General features: G+C 37.6%; 1 protein-coding gene across 3 annotated transcripts; it reads right to left on the bottom strand.

The window, feature by feature from the left end:
* Positions 1-258: 258 nt before the first annotated feature.
* Positions 259-20,148, bottom strand: GTF3C3 (general transcription factor IIIC subunit 3). 3 transcript variants are annotated; one of them, XM_082763817.1, is made up of 19 exons: positions 20,019-20,148; positions 19,479-19,581; positions 16,897-17,090; positions 16,365-16,488; positions 15,678-15,869; positions 15,044-15,209; positions 13,803-13,950; positions 11,987-12,059; positions 10,856-10,945; positions 9,936-10,039; positions 9,214-9,385; positions 8,553-8,755; positions 7,842-7,943; positions 6,992-7,127; positions 6,130-6,367; positions 5,605-5,795; positions 4,504-4,628; positions 1,881-2,033; positions 259-972 (listed from the first exon to the last, which is right to left on the bottom strand). In XM_082763817.1, the coding sequence occupies exons 1-19, from the start codon at positions 20,115-20,117 to the stop codon at positions 850-852; spliced, it is 2,736 nt and encodes a 911-aa protein (XP_082619943.1). In that variant the 5' UTR covers positions 20,118-20,148; the 3' UTR covers positions 259-849. The 3 variants fall into 3 exon arrangements, with proteins under 3 accessions (XP_082619943.1, XP_082619942.1, XP_082619944.1); XM_082763816.1 differs by having other exon boundaries at positions 260-972; positions 10,856-10,948; XM_082763818.1 differs by lacking the exons at positions 259-972; positions 1,881-2,033 and adding an exon at positions 2,383-3,232 and having other exon boundaries at positions 10,856-10,948.
* Between the last annotated feature and the right edge of the window lie 138 nt (positions 20,149-20,286).

Raw genomic sequence — 20,286 nt, 5'->3', positions numbered from 1 at the left:
AAGTGCTCAGAAGGCAACAGCATGGCTTGTTTTCTATTCACCATACTTTTTCAGCCCTATTTTGCTGTAGTACAGGAACCTTCCTACGTATACATATAGCTATATTATCTTTATTACTCTCCTGCTGGGCTGGAAGCAGCCTGCTTCAACTACTGTATGCTACTGTTCAACTTTCAGAACTACTTAAAAATCTAGAACATTTGTAATATGTTTTCAACAAGCTGTATGATTATTTTTTTTTTGGCTATAAGCTATTCAGTAGCATACATTTTTTACTGAGAATGAGTAAACAAACATCATTAACTTCAGAATTTTTATTAACAAATTCAAAAGAAGGACAACCGTCACATGGATTTTAACGAAACAGAAATCAATCTCCTTGAAATAGAACAGCTGCTAGGAATATGAACTCCTAGAAAATACTGAACATTTAAAAGAGCTTGAAATACTGAGTTCTCTAAGGATTTGTATGAACCTATTTCCTTCTTTTGTATTAGAGTACAACCTCACTTGTAACTAGCTGTAATATTGCACATTGTTTTTCCTAAAGATAACACTGGGCTTCAGTTCTCTCTGTTTGATTCTGTACACGAAACTGAATATCAGATTACATAGTAGTTCAGAGAAGACACACTCAAGTATGTCAGCATCGTACCTGGAACAGACTGTTCCCATCTATACATAATACAGTTCAAAAGTCAGCAGTAGAAAAAGTCTCCAACTTATATACAGCACAAGCCACATCTTTGCTCACCTACAGCAAAAGCTGTATATAAAACCAGTTTCCCCAGCACTGTATAATGCAAGAATTAATACAAAGACTACCACTTCTACCTGCCACAAACTTCATCATACAACTGCGTAAGTATACAACATCTTCTGAGCCATTCTGATATTTCCACTGCTCTGATAAATAAGTGACAAGTTAAAGGCAGTATCTCTTCTCAAGTCTGTCTGGTCAGTTTCTATTCCCTGTAAAAATAATAACAATAATAAATATAATATAATTAATAATTAAGTTACCTATATGCAAAGATAAGTATAAAATTGAAACTTGAGTAGCAGAGTGTAATCAAATCACATACTCGTAGTTTGCATACGCTTTCAGTTGTACAGAAGCAATAGTATTTCTTGTGCCCTCCCTCTTTGAGTTTCTGCCTGTTAATCGCCAAAGAGTTACGTAATTACATATTCAAAACATTAGCTGTAAATTTGATAGACAATTCATAAACCAGAAAAGTTCTACTGAACTTGTCTTTGTATGTAAAGTATTTGTTTCTATAATCAGAATACAAATACTGCCTATGTCTTTTACATGGTTGAAATATTGCTGCTTTGAACACCTGGTGTTCACTAACACTAATGTTTCTTACTTTACCAACCCTTCCCCTTTTCTAAATAAACTTGTTATTCTTCTACCCACGCATGTCAAAGCTAGGCATAAATTTTCTCTTATACTAAACTTGTAAATGTATTAGGATGATCTAATTCAGATCAGTTGCAGAGCAAACCCATGGCATTCTTAATCTGCTGGTTCATATCACTCCATCATGCTGGTTTATAAAACAAAAAACTTCCAGTTATAAAATACTGCATGCAATATATATTAAGTTCAGCTATTTATTCAGATCAAGTTTGGCAACCTTTTTTGCTGCAACTTCAAGCCTATTAGGAAATCCCTCAGAATACTTAAGTCTTTGAAATTCACACATGCAGAAGTGTGTATCAGGTTACAATCAGACCTGGGTTTCCAGTGACAGGGAATTACAATATAAATTGTTCTCAACTACAGAGATCTTACGTACTTAATTAAACTATGGCTGAGAAATTAACATTGACCTGACTTTACCTGCTACATAGAACTTACAAAGATACACTACCTCCAAGGTGGGAGGAGGAAGTTCAAGTACTTTTTGGTAATAGTGGATTGCCAGGTGCAGTAATCCCAGCTGGTGAAGACTACGGCCAAGGTTGTAGAAAGATTCTTGACATGGTCCACGTAGATCCAAATATCGGAAAAGGAAGGAAAACCCCTGTACACATACCATGCACGTTGTGAATGTTCCCATTAAGAAGACAGACAAAATATACTAGAGAAAAGACATTTAAATGTGTGTATTTGAACTTCTGATCCATGCTTTCCCAACATTCCCCCAGAAATCACATTTGATTTTTGAGACTGTGTAAAATGTACTGTAAGTCTCAGTACCACTGCTGGCAACAGGTGTGTATATATATGCATAGATTTATATATTACGAATTGATCTCACAGTTATTTAGTATAGTGATCTATAGCACTAACTTGCTAAATAGATATGCAATATATACACACATACACAAACATAAAAGACCAGTTAATGTTCAGAAGAGCTAGCTGTCTTAAAAAACATGCAGCTAAAGGACAGGCTAGAGCAAGATCTTAAAAAAAATATGCATTAAAAGGTCACCCTCCTCCATCAGTTATTTTTTTGTTGTTCTTTGTGATTATTTTTTTAAACACAATAAACCTTCACTCCCTGTCCTCTCTTTGCCTTGGATAACAGAAAGAAATGGTTACACTCTACTTTTTGCTGAACTCCGTGAAGTTCTGGAATGTGAGTGTATTCTTGGTCTTGAGCTCTATGTATTTACTTCAATACCAATTACCAGGGCAATTACCAGCAGGTCATTTTATAAAGTGGCTAAGAATAAACATCACTGAATAAAGGCATGAAAAAATTCATATATCCTAAGCAGAAGGCAAGAGTTCATGTCACTTGAAGCCAGCAGACGTTTTACTGCTATGTCCCCAGCAGAATTTGAAAGGGTGCTCATACCCAGCAATGCCACTGCTATGCCTTAACAAAACAAAGTGCTCTGTAAGTGTTAAACTTTCTTGCTTTTAGTTTAGAATTAAAATATATAATGATGTATGTAAACTATGTGACCAGCAGAATCCAAGGTATAATCTCCTTGCCAACCCTAGCCTGAATACCTGCTCCTCCTGTGGATCAGACACACAAGCAGGATCCCACAGGGACTTCGTGCCTACTGGGGTGCTGGTGGTCCAGAAGACACAAAAGAGGGTGATGCATAAAGTGACAGACTGGTGGAACAAACTGGTCTTGCTAATATGCTGACATGCTGTAATGCCAGAGAAGTCATTTGTTTCTCGTCTGAAGGATGTCACTGCCTACCAGCTTCAAGTATTGTTCATTGCTCAAAGTTTGTATGATGCTATACAAACAAATGGCTGCCTCCCATATGGAACAAAAGGGAAAAATAAAGGCAAATACAGTATTATTTTATATTAAAATGCAGTGTTTTACTTTGCACTGAATAAGTCCTGAGGGAAACTTAGGGAGGATAGGTAGAAGAGAGGAAAAAGAAGAGAGGCAAAAAAATGGAGCACACAACTATTTCATCCTTTCCTGTGCAGCAATTTACATTTCATTTTACTATCACTTCGGAATATGATGATTCCATTGCAAAGAGGCCTTTCTTTCCAGGGACCACGTTGGTAATGAAAGAAGATAGCTTCTTCAGCTAATTCCTCATTTCTAATGAGGAATTAGTTCAGACATTAGCAGCTAGCAATTGTAATTTAGGTCACCAGCAGGTCATTATGGCTGAACTATTAACTACAACAGGAGCAAGAGAGAATGCAAAAAAACAGTGTCATGAAAGTAAATAGAGTAAAGAGAGAAAAGCAGGGAACTGTATCACGGGAGGGTAACATAAATAGGACGTTGTTCAATTACATTAGAAAAGGAGAATGTAGCAGCCCAGGTAAGAAAGGCAAGTCATTTACAGAAAGAAGTGTCTAAATATATTAAAATTAGGCCCAAATCTGCAAGCCTAAAATGCCTTAAGTTGGATATTAACGTAACTGGTCTCCTTTTAGAGTGGCAAAGGACCTACGGCTTTTGTCAAAATCCAATTAAAAGCTACAGTGTTGCAGCAATTTTACAAGTCATGAGTGCTCAAGATCCTCATCATACACCGCTGACTCTGAGCTCAGTAGCCACAGTAATTAAAAGGAATTCAAGTTAATGAAAAATACTGGTGGAGAGCACAGGAAATTGATTTCAAGATTCTGTTTGGGAATAATCAGCCTATGTTTTGTAACAATCTGACAGATGAAAGAAAAACCAAGAAAGCTGAAAAACTGAGGGTAGCCTAGACTGGAGCTCATGAGATCTTTATGTTAAGAGCTATACAGAATTGTCCAAAAGGGGAAAGAGAAAAAGACAACAGGAAAAAATAAACAAACAAACAAACAACACCTTCTAAGTCTGGAAAGTTTTTTTAACCTATGCAGTTTATGAAAGTATGAGAAGATGAGATTCAGATGGGTGTAACTTTAGCTCAAAAGCATACTCACCTGTATTTACGTTTCACTACTTCCCTCTTTTGAGATGAGTTACTAGTTATGAGAAGTTATTTAAACACAATATGTTGTTGCCATCATTGTCTGTAAGATACAAAGCCAGGAAACACTATAGGTAAAAATTACTAACGTACCTGTACTAGAAGAGCATGCCTTTTCAACACGTATTTCTGAGAAGCCATGTGGATGAAAGTTAATCCAATACAGAGGCTGTACAAAGGTTCATCGGGCTTTGCACGAAAGGCTTGCACATACTGTCCTAAAAGCAAATAGCTAAATCAGGATGTTTGTTGCAAAAAACATTCCTTGAGAGTTTAAGGATGAATAAGTAAATCTTCAAATTAGAAGTGCAAACTAAGAAAAGAAACAGTTTAATATACCTACTTAAAAATACACAGAAACCAAATACAGGAATTTATATACCGGATGTGTGGAGAATTACTGCTGTGTTCAACAGTTAGGTTTTTAAAGTTCAGTTTTGTTATTTTGATTAAACCATCACTGTTTATACCAGCTAGTTCTAGCTATACCCTGGCTAGAATAATTATGCCCAAGTACATCAAATATTAGCACCTTACCGACTAAAAAACAAACAAACAAACAAAAAATTATTTAAAAGCATGCAAAGATAAATGAAGTAGTAAAAGATTACTGTCCCTCGCACAGTGTGGCCCTTGGTTCATGACTAAGGCTTTCATGAATTACAGTGAAAACAAGTAATTATTACTACTGGACAGCTACGGAACATGCATATGTAGATTTTATTTTAACAAAACCAATCATTAATTCATGAGGGAGACTGCATATTAACTACTTCTCATTTCTTCACAGTATAACTTCTTTTTGAGACGAAACAGGCGCATGCTCTATCTCCAACACATCTCAAGTGTGACATTTGGAGGGCTCATCTTAAAACAGTAGGTTTACTTCCATGGCCTACTTAATATGTCCAAACAACTTTATTTGCTGTTTAAGTTGGTCTGATTCTGTCTTTTTTGTTATTACCATAAGCCTTCAGTTATCTTTGCAAGTGGATTACTATTGCAACGTGTGCTAGACTTACCAGCTTAAGTTTTATTAGCCAAACTATTTAGTAATGCTTTGATTTGTGTACAAAATAATCAAACCATCAGGTTAACGCTATGAAGCCATGCATCATTTTCTGATGTATGAAGAAAGTCTGTAAAAGAAACACTGAACTGTATTTGTTAAAATTAGAACGGTGATGACATTACCAAGAGCATGCTTGAAACTGCCAGAGACAAATGCATTATGCCCGTTTAGGACGCACAATGCATGATTATCAGGATTTTTCAGCATTAAGCGGAGACAAAAGCGATGGTGACGGACGTCCTGAGATTGCATGGTAACTTGATTGAAGATGTTCCACAGCTGAGGTTTATTGACATTTTCCATTACCATTATTCTATAGAATGAAACCCATACAAGAAATTAGTAAATGTTATAAAGTAAATACTATATCTGCAATAAAAACAGCCTAAGGGAATCAACACCAGATCAATGACTGAGGGAAAGTTGACGATGAAAGACAGAACGAAGGGTTTTGGCCAAATCAAACTACCTACTGGATTATTTTGGAATCTAAGGCTATCAGAAAGCTCCTTTTGTTTCAACAGGCTTATAGGTTTTAAGGAAGGCTGGAAAGCATTAGTCTGCCTCCTTCAGAAATCCAGCAGTATGACTACATCCTCAGTGGAAAGAATTAGAGACCAGACTGTTCAGCTTTGTCAATTCCCCACCTGATATAGTTGTACGCTTTTCTGAAGTTCTTGTCCAGAATTGCAGCAGAGAGCCCAAAGTATTCCAGCTCCTTGCGCTTTTGTCTATCATCATAAAATGAGTAATACTCCAAAGAAGAATCTACTAGGAGCTCTGCCTCCTTGTACCGGGAGAGGTCACACAAGGAATATATAGCCTTCAGGAGGAGGTTCCACCAGTCATCCTTTGTCAGAACACTCGTGAGAACAGCAAAAATTGCTAAAAATATTAAAGTCAGTAAGTCCAGAAAATTGAGATACTCTTTTTTTAAGCAAACAAACAAACATGCATATAACAAACTGATCTTTTAGGCAAAATAAAGATATTTACTTTTTTTCCCCCATTTAAGTGCAATTCCTTTAAAAAAAAAAGGGGGGGGGGAAAACAATCAAAACTTGTGAACAAATGACAAAAAATACATGCAGTTAAAGCTGTAAACATACCACAGGAATGCATTAAAGTTACCCCTCTTCATCTACCAAACAGTGCTTAAGAATGTGTAGTCTGGCTCAACCAAGTTCAAAAATCACACCAATTTTAAAACATGTATTTCTAATATTTTCTAGAGTTACAAGTATTATAGTTGGGCTGAAGGGAATGTTGGACCATACAAACTCTAGAGGTCCTTCTCAACCTAAATTGTTAAGTAATTTTATTATTTTTTTCTGAATGGGGATTGGTCCCTGATGTTACATTGTCTTCTTTTTTGCTGCTTTCCTTGGCCTACAAATAAAACAACGTTAACATTAACTGCATGGATTTAACATGCAAAATAGTAACTTTCATTTCATTTTTCAGAACAAAGGGGTTCATCTTCTTGATTTATTTTTAATAAAACGTTACCTTTCGCATCGCAATTTGCTGCCTCCTGGTCATCATTGTCAGAAATTTTATCCCTTGACACCTTAATAAGATAGAGGTGTCTCTCTCCAGATTTGGAACTAGATATCAAACACACCTGAGCTCTGCTCATTGCTACCTAGAAACAAATTTAAGGGCAGCATTTCAGATTACATTAACACATCCTACGTCAAAACCAGTTTCATTGCCAATTCATCTCGCTCACACTGTGTGCTGAAACAATCTACAGCTTAGAAGCACCACAACACAGTAAGCTAATGAGAGAGAACATGTCAGCTATTCAGACAGTGCAATAAAATAGTAATTACTCTAAAGAAATGGATGAAATCAAGGCCTAAATATTCCCTTCCCTCACTTCCAAGTTAAAGAAAAATAAATAAATAAATAACACAAAACTACCACCACCGCTGTATTTGCTAGCTAAATAAATTCTTCTTTGCTCACTAAGTAACAAGAAAAGACAGATTAAGTAATTCAAAAGGAAGTTATTGAAATACAAACTAGTATCCGCGTGAAAGTAAATCTAAAGAAAGCATTATGTTGACTGCTAAATAGGTAAAAAGCAGCTTTAGCTTTTAGTATGTTCCACATATATTCAGAAACAGAGAGCTATTATGAGCTATACTCACAAACGATACTCTGTTCTGCACACAACAGGTAGCAAACAACAGTATTATGGGTCCCTAGAATTAACAGGCTCCCTGCAAGACTTTTATCTAACAAAACTATGAAAACATTTGCATAGTTTTCTTCCTGGGTTTGTTTGTCCCTTGTCTTAACCCAACTCATGGCTGACAAGTTTGTTAAAGCGAAACTGCATAAACTGGCTTACCTTCAACAGCATCGCCAGCATCGTAAGTAAAGTGTCTATGTAACCGTACATTTTGCCTTGGGAATACAACAACGTTGAACGATGGAGGAGCAGCTTTAATTCCTAGATGTTATTGAACATTATTATTCAACCACCCACAGAGAGAAGGAGTTTATAAAAACAATTTTGACTCAAAAAAGAACTAATAGGTTGTAAAAGCTTCTACCAGAGCTGTAATCCTAGCCACCACACATAAAAACTCTTTAAACTGCCCTGCAGTGAATACTGTTTCAAATTCCTAAATTTCAGAGAGACTGAGCATCTCTCTTACTCATGGTGATAATGCTGCTGGAGAATGGATATACATGTAGACCTTTGCTAAGACAGCACTTACAATCAGTAGAGGCCAAACCACCTATCTAGTCTGTATGTAGCATCTGCTAATCAACTTGATAGAAAGTCATTGGTGTCAAGACTGGTTCTCGGTGGCCAAAAGGTTGTATGCAACATAAATTAATCAGGTGGGGCATTATAGTGACAAAATGGTCAAGGAGAAAGAGCCATGAGGACTCATCCCTGATATCCTATAATGAATCATTCACTCTGCTGCAAAAGCTCACCATCCTATAGATAAGTATCAATCCCTGGCCCTATCTAGTTGGTATCTTTGACCACTACCATAGTTCAGCAAATAACACATCGTAAACTGGAAGTACAGAGCACCTTACTCACCTGCTGAGCAGCATTAGCATCCTGAGCCAGTGTATCTGGATCATACATGGGTTCCAGAGCCTCCAGAGCTTTTTCAGGCCGACCCAGTTGCTGCTGAAGTGTTGAAAGTGAGATTCGTGCATCCAGATGCAATGGCGCAAGATCAACAACTTTGGCATAGCTCTCTGCAGCACGCTCCATGTGTCCCAAAGCCTTCAAGCATTCTAGATAGAGCATAAACACCACCACACACTTAAATGGCAGAAAAAGAAGATTTGTTGCAAGCAAAATAGTTAGCATACTTTTCAGATGCTTTTCCAGTTAAAAGCACTCAAAATATGAATTATTAAAGTGAAAATATTCAGAAATACACATTGATGCATCTATAGTTTAACTTACAGCATCATCAGTTGATACAGGATTGAATGGAGAACAGATGCTGTTCACTTAGATGAAAATAAAGTATTTTTAGGTGAAGGAAATTTCAGTCTGTAAGAAGAACAAGAAAACCCTCCATGATAGGGCTCTCATAGTAAACTTCAATTATAGTTTTGCAAATACTAATTATTGTTCAACACGTGCATCTAAATTCCAGTGAGCTTAGATAAAGTTCTCTGGAAATGCTCAGCACTGTCCTATCACCTCTCAGAACCACATGTTCAGCAGCCCTGCTTCTTCTCACCTGCATGCCGAAGCCAGACAACAGCCAAGTTGTATCGTTCAGAACAGACAAGGGCACTCAGGAGAGGCAGCGCTGAGTTGTATTCGCCAACATCCAGAAATGCCTCTGCAACGTCCAAATACAAGTCACCCATTTCTTCTGGATTTTGTTCTACCAGAGTGGTCAAGAGTGGCTTTAAAAACAACAACAAATAGTAAAAACACAAATAAACAGCAACACCACCACTTTAAGATCTGTTTTTTGGAAGCTCACCTTTTTATGCTGTGATTTTTATTCTACTTACATTCTGAACTACACTGCCTTTTTTTAATGTTAGTTTAAAAGTGAAAAATAAAGATAAGAATTTCACAATTGCTGAATAAGCCCTATTTGTCTGTTCTAGACATTTCATATCTTACCCATCCATACCTTTCATAAGAACGGTCTTAGAATTTGGTAGGGCTTTAAAACAAAGTAAAGATATGTTCCTTAGTGTTCAAGAACTTTGCAATGTCTGTCACAGCACATAGGCAGTAATTTACCGTGCCTTAGTAACACTTCCAACTGAATGCAAAACGACAAAAAGAGCATTTCTGTTATTAGATGTTTGCTAGGTGTCTGTCTTGAGGTAGGAGGAGCAAAAAATCTCCACAGCCCTCTCGATTACCTCAGTCATATGAAGACAGCAAAAACCACCTACTTTGTTAATTTGACTTTGGATTTCTGAGTTGATTTCTACTTACATTGAGTGGCTCTAGGATGTTCAGGTGCACCAAACACACCATCAGCTTGACTGTGATATCTATGGGAACCCCCTCAGGTATGCAGCAGCTAACCTTCTCCACAGCTGTGAGAAGACAACAAATTTCTTTCTGAACCCGTATGTTTTAACAAGTATCTCCCATAGCCCCACATCCCCTCCAGGCTATGTTGAGCTACGATCAAGAAAGTATATTCTCAATGACTAGCAAATGTTGGTGTACGCCTGCCCTCTTCCCTTCTTTTGTATCTTCCCTGATGGTTGGAACAACTGCTTTCTACTGACTCTGATCCTTATTATTTCATCTGAAATATCACGTGCTATCAGTTTGCATCAACTTCAACAGCAAGATCCTGTAGGATGTGTTTGGAGCCTTCCCCCTCTGTCTTAAGATGTATTTGTTATGTAAAGCTTTCCTTTAACAATGTAGGCACCTCTACTCTCTTCTTCTTGCTTTCTCAAGGAAATATCCTGTATTAAGTGGTAAGCCCTGTATGACCATTACAACCTAAGAAAACAGTGATTCCCAACTTAAGGCTTCCCTATGACTTTCTACATCCACATCCAATTACTGCATATTACTGCATGCAGTTTAATTCATCATTCTCTGAACATCTTAATGCCCAGCATGAGAGCAGCTATTCACCTGCTGCTATATTCATATAAAATAAAAAAATTCATTTTCAAAATGGGTAAGCCCTGGGAGAATGCTTTGACTTTGGTGGCTGGTTGGGTTAAAAGTAAATATTGAGTAAAGACAACAATACACAAGGAACCTTTTCTAGACAGCCCTATTTTCCTACTGTTCGAAATCTTTCATGATTTTACTATGACTGCAACCTGATTCCTGAGAATATGATCAGTTCATAGAATTGTACTAGATTCAACAACTGAATTACTTACCTGCAGTGCTCAATTCAGCAACTGGATGACTTTGGCTGTCGGTCACTGCCTCCTCCTGGCTTTCTTGAGTTTCTACCACTGATGCTGTATCTTCTTAAACAGAAACAGTTTACCCTGAGTAGCACTGGCTAAGCCAAAAGTTACTTAATTTTGAATCCACATTTGACTGGTAGCTTACTCTTTTTTAAAACTGAAAAGTGTACATTGTTTTGAAGGACAGCAGAGCAAGAAGTAATCAAAAAAAAAAAAGTTTTAAAGCAACAGGTGGTGGGGAACCAAGACCTTCTGTAGTTTAGCAGCTTTGTCTTAAGAAATGATATACTTAGATAACTTGCCAATACTGTGTTTTAATTCCCAGACTCATTACAGTTGTGCTCCTTGTAAGTTATCTGTTCCTATCAGGACAGCTGTTCTGAACACCATGTTCTCTGATCATCTATATTTTCATCTACTCCATTGAAGTAAAAAGCCAACAGAAGTATCTTAAACCTGCATTAGGTTTGGCCTGTACTGCTGAAACAACTGACCAGCTGAACAGAACAGACTGCCTGCGTAAGAGTTGGCATGCTGTGATCATTCTAAAGCCCAAACAAAAATATGTTCAGACTTGAGCAATGGCTTTCATAAAGCTGATTTCTCAAAGACCATCTATTTTATTCAAGTCACAATTACAGGCTAATATCCCTAGGTATTGGTACAAACCACAACATTTAAATGTTTAACAACAGAAGTAGGATTTAAGAAGAATAGTTTCAGGTCAAAGGTTGATATTCTTAAGTATAGATGCCACTAGGTTTATCTGATTTTTTTCCGGAAGCTATTTAGCTAGCAGGAATAACTGGCCTGATGTGAACACTCAAAAGAATGTTTAGAACTTTAAGAGGCCTCCAATTGCCTGGAGAGCAGTCCTTGTCTCTAATGAGTCACTGGGGCTAATTGGACATCAGAGTAACTCCTTATAGAACTCCGAGGTCATGGTATGTAACTCATTAAAAACATGGAAGAGTTTGAAAAGAGAAAAGCCTGTCATCATGCATCAAAAACACTCTCAGGAACTGAAAAGGTAACGGAAAGAAAAATGTCACATTAGATGAACGGAAGGGTCATACTAACCGCTAGTTAACTACTTACCTTTTTTCTCCTCAGTAGGACACTTTTCAGACACTTTTTTTTCCAATACAATTCCTGCAAAATCAGTAATAACCTAAAACATAAAAGTAACTCATATCATTCTAAAGATTTAAAAGATATATGGAGTAACCAGTCTACATGACAGTTGCTTTAGACATCACAAAAGTTTTCTGAAGAAAAGTGGTATTCATTTCACTTGGGGTTAGGTCACTAGTACCGAGTTTCATCATTTGATGTCTTTTTTTCCACTCTTTTTGGACTACTTAGATGATCTAATCAGCATCTCTTTAGCAAATAAAAGTTACTTTCATCCTAGTTTGCTTTTTTGATAATAATAATAATAATAATAATAATAAAACTTTTAACTTCTTTTATACCTTTCAAAAGATAGAAAAAGAAAGCAAAGCACCAGGTAAGTAGCTAAGCTCTCCACAGATCTTTCCAAAGTGCTCCAACGCTTGCTCAGCCTAACACACTGCAAGGAAACTGCAAAGGCTGTCTCATTTAATAAAAAAAAAATTAAAATAACACTCATATCTACATACAGAGTTGCTTTATAGCAACCCTGGTCATACATCATGACCTCAATAAAACTAGCACAACAGAACAACTAATTAAAAAAATTAAAATCAAAAACAGACTGGCCAAGACGTTCGCTTGCCCATAAGGAGGTATGAGAGGGGAAATGCACAAGTGTTAAGGATTGTTGCTCTAAGACCCAATGTGATTTGGTATTTTTGTTCACGAATTGTAAAATAAAATATTTAAGTCACTACTGTTGCCAAAACCAGAGCGATAAATAAACACAGAGTACATAGCCCTCAGGAGAACAAACATGACTGTATTAAGGTAATTACTTTTAAAAGGTCCAGTTAACCAGCTAAAATACATACTCAGCTACCTGTGAGCAAGAAACATCACAGGAACAGACCTGGGAGAATAATCAAGAAGAAACATGGCACAGTTCTACAACTGAGCACTGTATTAATAAATCTGGTACTCAAATACTGTGTACACAGAATTGACTGATTTTTAAACTAGAAAGAGGTATAGAGAGAAGAGTCAGTGGAATTGCTTGCAGGCTAGTAATACTTTATACTGTCAGAGAGAGATCTAAATAAAATCTTAGGTAGGAAAGAAAAAAAAAGAGGCAATCAAATACGAAACTTTACAAGGAGAAAGTCCCAATTATTAGTGGTTCTTCACTCTACTTGGTTAAGTATAATAATGGCCAGATACTTAAGATGTTCCTCTGAAAGCCAGGTCAAATCAAGTAGGAAACATGCCTCAGAAGCGAGAGTGAATAACCACTAGAACAAATATGCGACCTTTGCCAATTCTTGATATCTTAGAGTGAAGTTCTAGGGTCCTTCTGGAATTCGTGCTTAATGTTTAAAGCAAAAATTATTAGTACACAGGTATGCCAGATAGAGCACAAGGGTCTGAATTTGAAGCATCAGACCATTCAGTGCCACTATTTTAACCTTCACCTTCAAGAATTCCTTTTGCTGGTAGTACAACAGATACCCAAATCAGGTTGTAGGTCTCTTTTGGCTACTAAGGTTATGGCAATTGTAGAGAAGGAGAGAAGGGACCCCAAAATGTTAAACCTAGAACATCCCCCTTCTGTTGCTTGCCCCCTTCTGTTAACTTCAATGCTGATTACTACAGAACTAATGGGAAGCAATCAGTATCTGATCACCTCTACCACTATAGAAATATGACCATATTTAAGCACTACAGGAATACAAACTACGCATTCTGACTGGCATAGGGTTGATGAATACAATACACAAATGCATTTAATTTTCCATACCGCCAGTGCTTTGTCATACTGTTTGGAGGAAATATATAATTCAGCTGCTATATTAACATCTTCCATAGAGACAAGACTCTGGTGTTTAGTAAAGGCTTCTTCTATTATCTCGATAGCAGAGGTGACATCATTGGCCTCATAATAACTCCTATAAAATGCAGATATGAGACATTAAGCATTTCAGATAACTGATAATATATACTTTGATCACTAGCAAGAGGCATTTCATATTTCTTTGCCTTTATATTTTCTTTGTCTTTTTGAAAATAATTAGGGAGAGTAAATTACAAAAGATGCTGAGAAAGAAGGTAGTTTTTCTTTCCTTATAACTTTTGGCAATTTTAATGCATTTCAAATAATTACCAATAATCCCCTATATATTCAAGCAATCCCATATATGTTGGGATGTTACAGGAATTTTCATTCAGTATTCCTTGCCTAAAACCAGGTTATCAATGATGTGTTGCATTAACCTAGTTTTACAAAGAACTCCAATAATCATATTGTTACAATACACTTCTTGCATTTTTGGTGCATTTCACAACCAAAAAAATCAAAAGACTTAACTGTCTTTGAAACAGTCCAATGACAGGTTTCTACAGGTTATGCATGAGAAAGCAGAGGTATAAAGCAATTAAACAACTTACTGAAAACTAAGATTAGAGAGCTACACACTTGAACCCAAAGCCTCCTCTATCTCAGGAAAACTTCTGTGACCTGATCTGCTCTCATTAGCAGAACAGCAGAAGGGGCAGAGATGATGACCAGATGATGGTAGAGGGGATGAAATTTACTCCAGAAACAACTCAAACTATATATAAACTACACTGCGTTGAAGACTGCATTTCAGATTTAATACCTTTTTTCACTCAGACTTGCTGGCAAGGAGATTCCAGGTCTCTAGCGATATTGTACAGATACAATTGTATACAAGTGCAGTATATTTTTGTGTGCTGTAGGTATGTTTCCAGTAACTAGTATTTGCATTTTATTCTCATACTCTAAGAGAGCCTTTCTGTGATGATGCAATGATCATGCACAGGATAATTCCCACATTTCAGTATTTGGAATCATCACAGCACATGTGATGCATGGGTGCATGCTTGTACGTGGTCATTCCCAGAAAAATCACCTGCATGATTTCAGCTACACAACCAGCTTGAATCACCCAAAGAATTTTTAATAACAGCTTTTGAGAAACTCTGGGAAACGAAATCACACTATTTTTAAGTCCAACTTACTTTGCCATGTCTCTAGCCAACTGCATAAAACGCTCTCCATCAGAGGGAGACAGGAGATTCAAAATACGCCTATAGCCATCCATAGCATTCTTATGTTCCCCCAGCTGTTCATACAGGCTTGATCTCTCCCATAGGTAACGCACGTTGGTTGGGTCATACTTCAGAGCTGCAACAAGAAAAAGCATATTAGTACCCAAGTTTAGAAACGGGCAGTAACAAATTTCATATTCATCTACTTGATTACTCTACTGCCAAAGCCCTGGGAAACACCAGCAATTTTTAAGTTGACAACAGATAACAGAAAAAGCTGTATCAATAAACATCCCGAGAAAAGCAAAGCACGCAGGTACATGCTACCAGAAATAAATTCAGCTAGGACTCTCTTTTTCTTCTCCAAAACCATTAGGGTAACATCCCTCGCCTACTGACAGAATATTAAGGGACACATCATTTCTTTTTGTAAGAAAGGACATCCTATGATAAAGATTCGTGAATCTTTTACCAAAGTCTGGACAGAAGTACCAGAATCTTAGCAAACTGAAGAAACTAAATTGGAAAGCAGGAGAAAACAACACAACGATTGCCATTAGCACCTAACATTTACTTTAAAATATTAAAATCGCTGCTACATTACCTTTTGTGTAGCAAAAAACAGCCTGTTTAATATTATCCTGTTCTAGTGACATTTCTGCCAGTCTAACCCATTCCTCAGTGTCACTAGGATTTAAGTGAGCTGCAATCATTTCAAACTGTAATGATTTCTCCATATCACCCTGGTCTTCATAGATCATGGCAAGAGTGGAAAAGGGCTCATGAGCAAGAGGAGCTACAAAAAGAAAGAGAACAATTAAGAACTATTGTTTTAAAACCTACTTGAAATCAAGAAACTTGTCTTTCTTCAAACAGATACCAGAATTAAATGAAACATCAACATTATTGTTTCAATTCAGAAAAAAAAAATGCAGATAAGCTTCCAATTCCTTTTTTATACATCATTAAACAGCCTGACTAAACCTAACAGCAACCATTTACAGCATTTTTTCCACTCTAGAAGTTATGCCAATAGCTGTTTACACTTTGGTTGTCGTTTTACAAAGACAGAAGTAATCTGTGGAAAGCTGAAAAATTAGGGTAACAGTTTCTTCTCTAAAGCAAAATAATAACATAAATGCACTGCAGATTCTTAATTTCATGCTAATTACACAATGACATTCCTTGTACTGAGTATTTTCATCATCAGTGAAGCCACACTGAATTTCCTAATGCACAAGACCATTTCACCCCACTCTTAAAGCCAGAATTTTTTAGCATTCTAAAATACCTTGTCGAATAATTTCCATGCACATCAGAATAGCCTCCTCACGTTCTCCTCGTGCGAACCTGATATTGGCCTCTCCCATCAGACCTCTCAAGGCACGAGGAAGTTTGCTGCGAGGTCTTCTCTCCTAAATAGAAAAAGGGATATTGATATTTTTATCAATGATGCAGCTGTGCCCAAATACAGAAGACACCACTTGCACTTTACACAACCTAATAACGAATCATTTAAGTGCTAGCAATATCAAAATGACCGACCAAAATACTTGCTAATTTTCACAACTGACAGAATAATTCTGATATCTAAAATAAATAAAATCCAGACACTGGAAAAATTTACTTCATTATTTTTGAAAGTTTCCAAACAGTACTCTTCTAAAAAACAAAGACAGGATGCCAACGCAAGCAGAAGTCTCCTACACAGAATTATTATTACAGGCAGGCAAGTCTCTCAGCACGTAGCTAAAATCATGCAAACTGGCCTTTACTACATTTTGCAAGATACAAAGAAGTTACACAAAAGTTTAAATACTTGCCTTCATCATTTTCTTGGTCTCTCGATTTAGGACCATCTCCAACACAAAAACATCTCCAGCTGTGGGCTGCTCAGGAGTTTCTTCTTCCTCTTCTTCTTCCTCTTCCTCTTCATCATCGTCCTCCTCTTCATTTTCCCCAATCATGGATGCAAAGACTCGATGAACAGATTTACTGACGCCATCTGCAGTTTCTCCTGGTTGAGAAAGAAGCAGAAAAGGCTTATAACAATCAAAAGCACACACTGCTTTATTAGGACAAGTACAGAGAAAACAGAATTCTTCATAATTAGTAGCCCACTTTAAAGAGCTATTCTGTAAGAAAAAGACCTACAGAAATGCAGAAGAGCTTCTAACAACCTCCTTGGTTTTCAAACACTGGGTTATTCATCACCAATGCCTGGTATTCCCAGTCTCTAACATTTTTTGGATATTTGATATGAACAAACATAGGGATGAACACACAGAACGAAGCAATAGTTTATTCAACATTTTTCTCGATCCATACAAGAGGAGCATATTAAGTAATTTTCAAGCACTGAACTGGTCAGATGGAATAAAGCTTCTCAGTTCAAGAGGCTGAGTAGACAATTACACTAAACAATAATGCAGCAGACAATTTTTAGAAATAATTTAAAATAAGATCTTCTATCCACTCTATCCATGACAATGAGTACCTTTTCACTTGTATAAATGCAAAATCCACATTATTAACTTATCTCCAGAAAAAGAAATAACAAAATTCTTTAACATAAATAAACATATGATGCTATATGTCCAAAATAAATATGCTTAAAGCATATAATTTTAGACACATTCACTTTTTTTTAAATTAAAACCTTTAATTACAATCTTAACCCAGGGTTATAACTGCCCACAAGTTTATTTCAGTGCAAAAAGAGACTAAAAGCAATCATTTTTGCTTCATTTCTCTTCATCTGCTAGCCATCAAAATACATAGTGTTGGAAGATTTGAGTTGGAGGATTGGACATCTAAAGATTTGATAGAGACACACAGAATAAAGTTGTGACTGAAAAATAAACCTACTACACCTTGCCTATGGACAAGAGTAACTTTGGCTACTACAGCTGGGTTTATACATTTGAAAATCTTCAGAACATATTTGGTTATTTTTATTCTGACTAAAAAAGATTAATGTCATTTCTCTTTTATTTCACTTTCTTTGGTTGTAGATAACAGAACACCAGCTCTGAACATCAGTGTATCAAAAATGATTTTAACAATGAACTTTTCTATCATTTTACTTCTGAATTCTACTAACAACTCTTTAAATAGTGATAAATATTATCAATGCATCCTTGATTCTACAGACTTCTTGAGACTTCTGTGTTCTCCATAATAAGAGAAAAATTAGCGCTATATTATTGGGATATATTTTCTCTTTGATAAAGACTATGTATATGAAAAAATCATGGACAGAATACAGAGCAGAATACCACAGCTTGGAAATACTTCAGAGGCATCAGTAAAAGGCATCACCAAGGCATATGTAAGGTGAGACAATTTAATCCTATTTTGATATTTAAAAGAAAAGGAAAAAGAAAAAGAAAAAAAAAAAAGAGGAAGAATTGAGAATTTGCAGTGAAAGTAACAAAAGGAGTCCAAGGACCAACACAAAGAGATCAGAAGTCACACTTTGCTGTCTCACAGTATTGGCAATGCCACAAGATACGCCCTGGCCAGTGCGGGGAGTACATATTCACCTCCTAAAGTCCTGGTGTCTGAAACAGACTGCAGTGCTATAAGGCCCAGGCTCAAATCCAGAACCTGAAGCACGGGATCACCAAGCAGTCATACAAACTAAACAAAGTGCTACTCCTGCTACTTCCTGCAAGTCCTTTCATTATGGAGGAATACCAAAGAAATTAAGGTTATTTCATTAAGGGATCTAAGGAGACATTACCATCACAGTAACCTCACACAGAAAGCCATCCAAGGAATCCATCGCCAGGAATATCTGGCAGAAAAATAAGGGAAGAAATAGACCCAGGCCCTCTAATCAGTACAGGAGATAACTGAGCAGGAAGGGGAAAAAATAAAAAATAAAACATAAAAGCAAACAAACCCTCTTTTTAGCTACTTTATTTTACTTTTTGGATGACAGTGCAAGTAGGCAACACTCTCTTACAGTAAAATCAAATATTCTGAAACACTCAAGTCTCAGCCAAGAAGGCTAGCAAAGAGATAACCACAGAAAACCAAAACAAAACACAGCGAGAAGACTTTCTGAGGTGCATTAAAAACTTAAAATGTATTTGTAAGTTTAGATAAAGAAAATAATAGGGACCAGATGGTTAGCAAGCCAGGAGGGGAACAAACGGAGGTATTCCCAGAAAAAAATGACCGCTTGGTCATATCCAGTCCTTTAAAAACACTTAACAAAGTTAAAGCCTAGAAACGAATGGGAACATCCTACAGAGACATACACTGTAACAACGTGCTTCAGTACCCACAGGTCTGAAAGAGCTGACAGATATTCATAGAAAGCCAGCTATTAAAGAGCAAATGGATTCAACCACCTTTAAAATATATTTTTCACGGAAATGATCATGTTGACATTTACCCTCTGTTTCATCCTGACTGTGGGATTTCCCGGATGCCTTTCTGGATGAAGATGGAGCATCGATGTCTTCACTGTTTTCCTCAGCAGACGCATTTTCACCGTCCTATGCGCACCAACAATATTATTTATCAGCTCCGCAGTGCGACTCATCCCCGATTCCCCCTAACCTTTACAATTAGCATTTAGACTACGGGATTCCAGCTTTTGCCCTGCAAGGGGACACAGGTGTGGTACGCGCTGCATTTTTAAACGAATAAACCCGGCACCGTTTGCTTGAAGATATTTCTATTCTCATCTGGGCGGCGACCACTGACTACTGCCTGGAGAGCCTGTTACTAGCTGAGCGTTACGCTGAGGGAACACGAGGCGGGCAACTGTACAAGGAAGCCATAAACGCGTGCGGACACAGGAGGAAAGCTCCAAACCCAGGCGAGGAGAGAAGAGAGGAGGAGAGCAGAGCAGAGCAGGGCAGGGCAGGGCAGGGCAGAGCAGGGCAGAGCCGCCTCCCTCACGGCTCGGCTCCCCCCCCCCACCCCCCACCTTCTCGCGGCTCTTGCGCTCCTCCCGGCGCCGCTCGAACTCCTCGAAGGAGATCTTCCCCTCCAGGTAATCGATCAGCTCCGGGCTGAAGCCCGACATGGCGGCGGGGCCGGCCGGGGGAGCGAGTTGCAGGAGGGACGCGGGTGCCGCCGCTGTGGCGCCCGGCCCGCCCCGCGCCCTCGCGTACGGGTTCCGCGCAGCGTCCCCCCCGCGGCAGGTCCCAAATCCCCGCTTCTGCACCCCAAAAAGCGGACAGGGGGCGCCCTGC

Source organism: Aythya marila (assembly GCF_965140915.1).
Source record: "Aythya marila genome assembly, chromosome: 6".
NCBI classification, from domain to species: domain Eukaryota; kingdom Metazoa; phylum Chordata; class Aves; order Anseriformes; family Anatidae; genus Aythya; species Aythya marila.
This window is presented reverse-complemented; position numbering and strand designations above follow the sequence as displayed.

Excerpts from the sequence above, each read along its gene's own strand:
- GTF3C3 (XM_082763816.1), bottom strand. The coding sequence starts at position 20,117 with ATGTCGGGCTTCAGCCCGGAGCTGATCGATTACCTGGAGGGGAAGATC. Across the intron at positions 19,582-20,018 it reads AGCGCAAGAGCCGCGAGAAG|GACGGTGAAAATGCGTCTGC; the intron begins GTGGGGGGTGGG and ends TGGTGCGCATAG. Across the intron at positions 5,796-6,129 it reads AAAGCGTACAACTATATCAG|AATAATGGTAATGGAAAATG; the intron begins GTGGGGAATTGA and ends TTCATTCTATAG.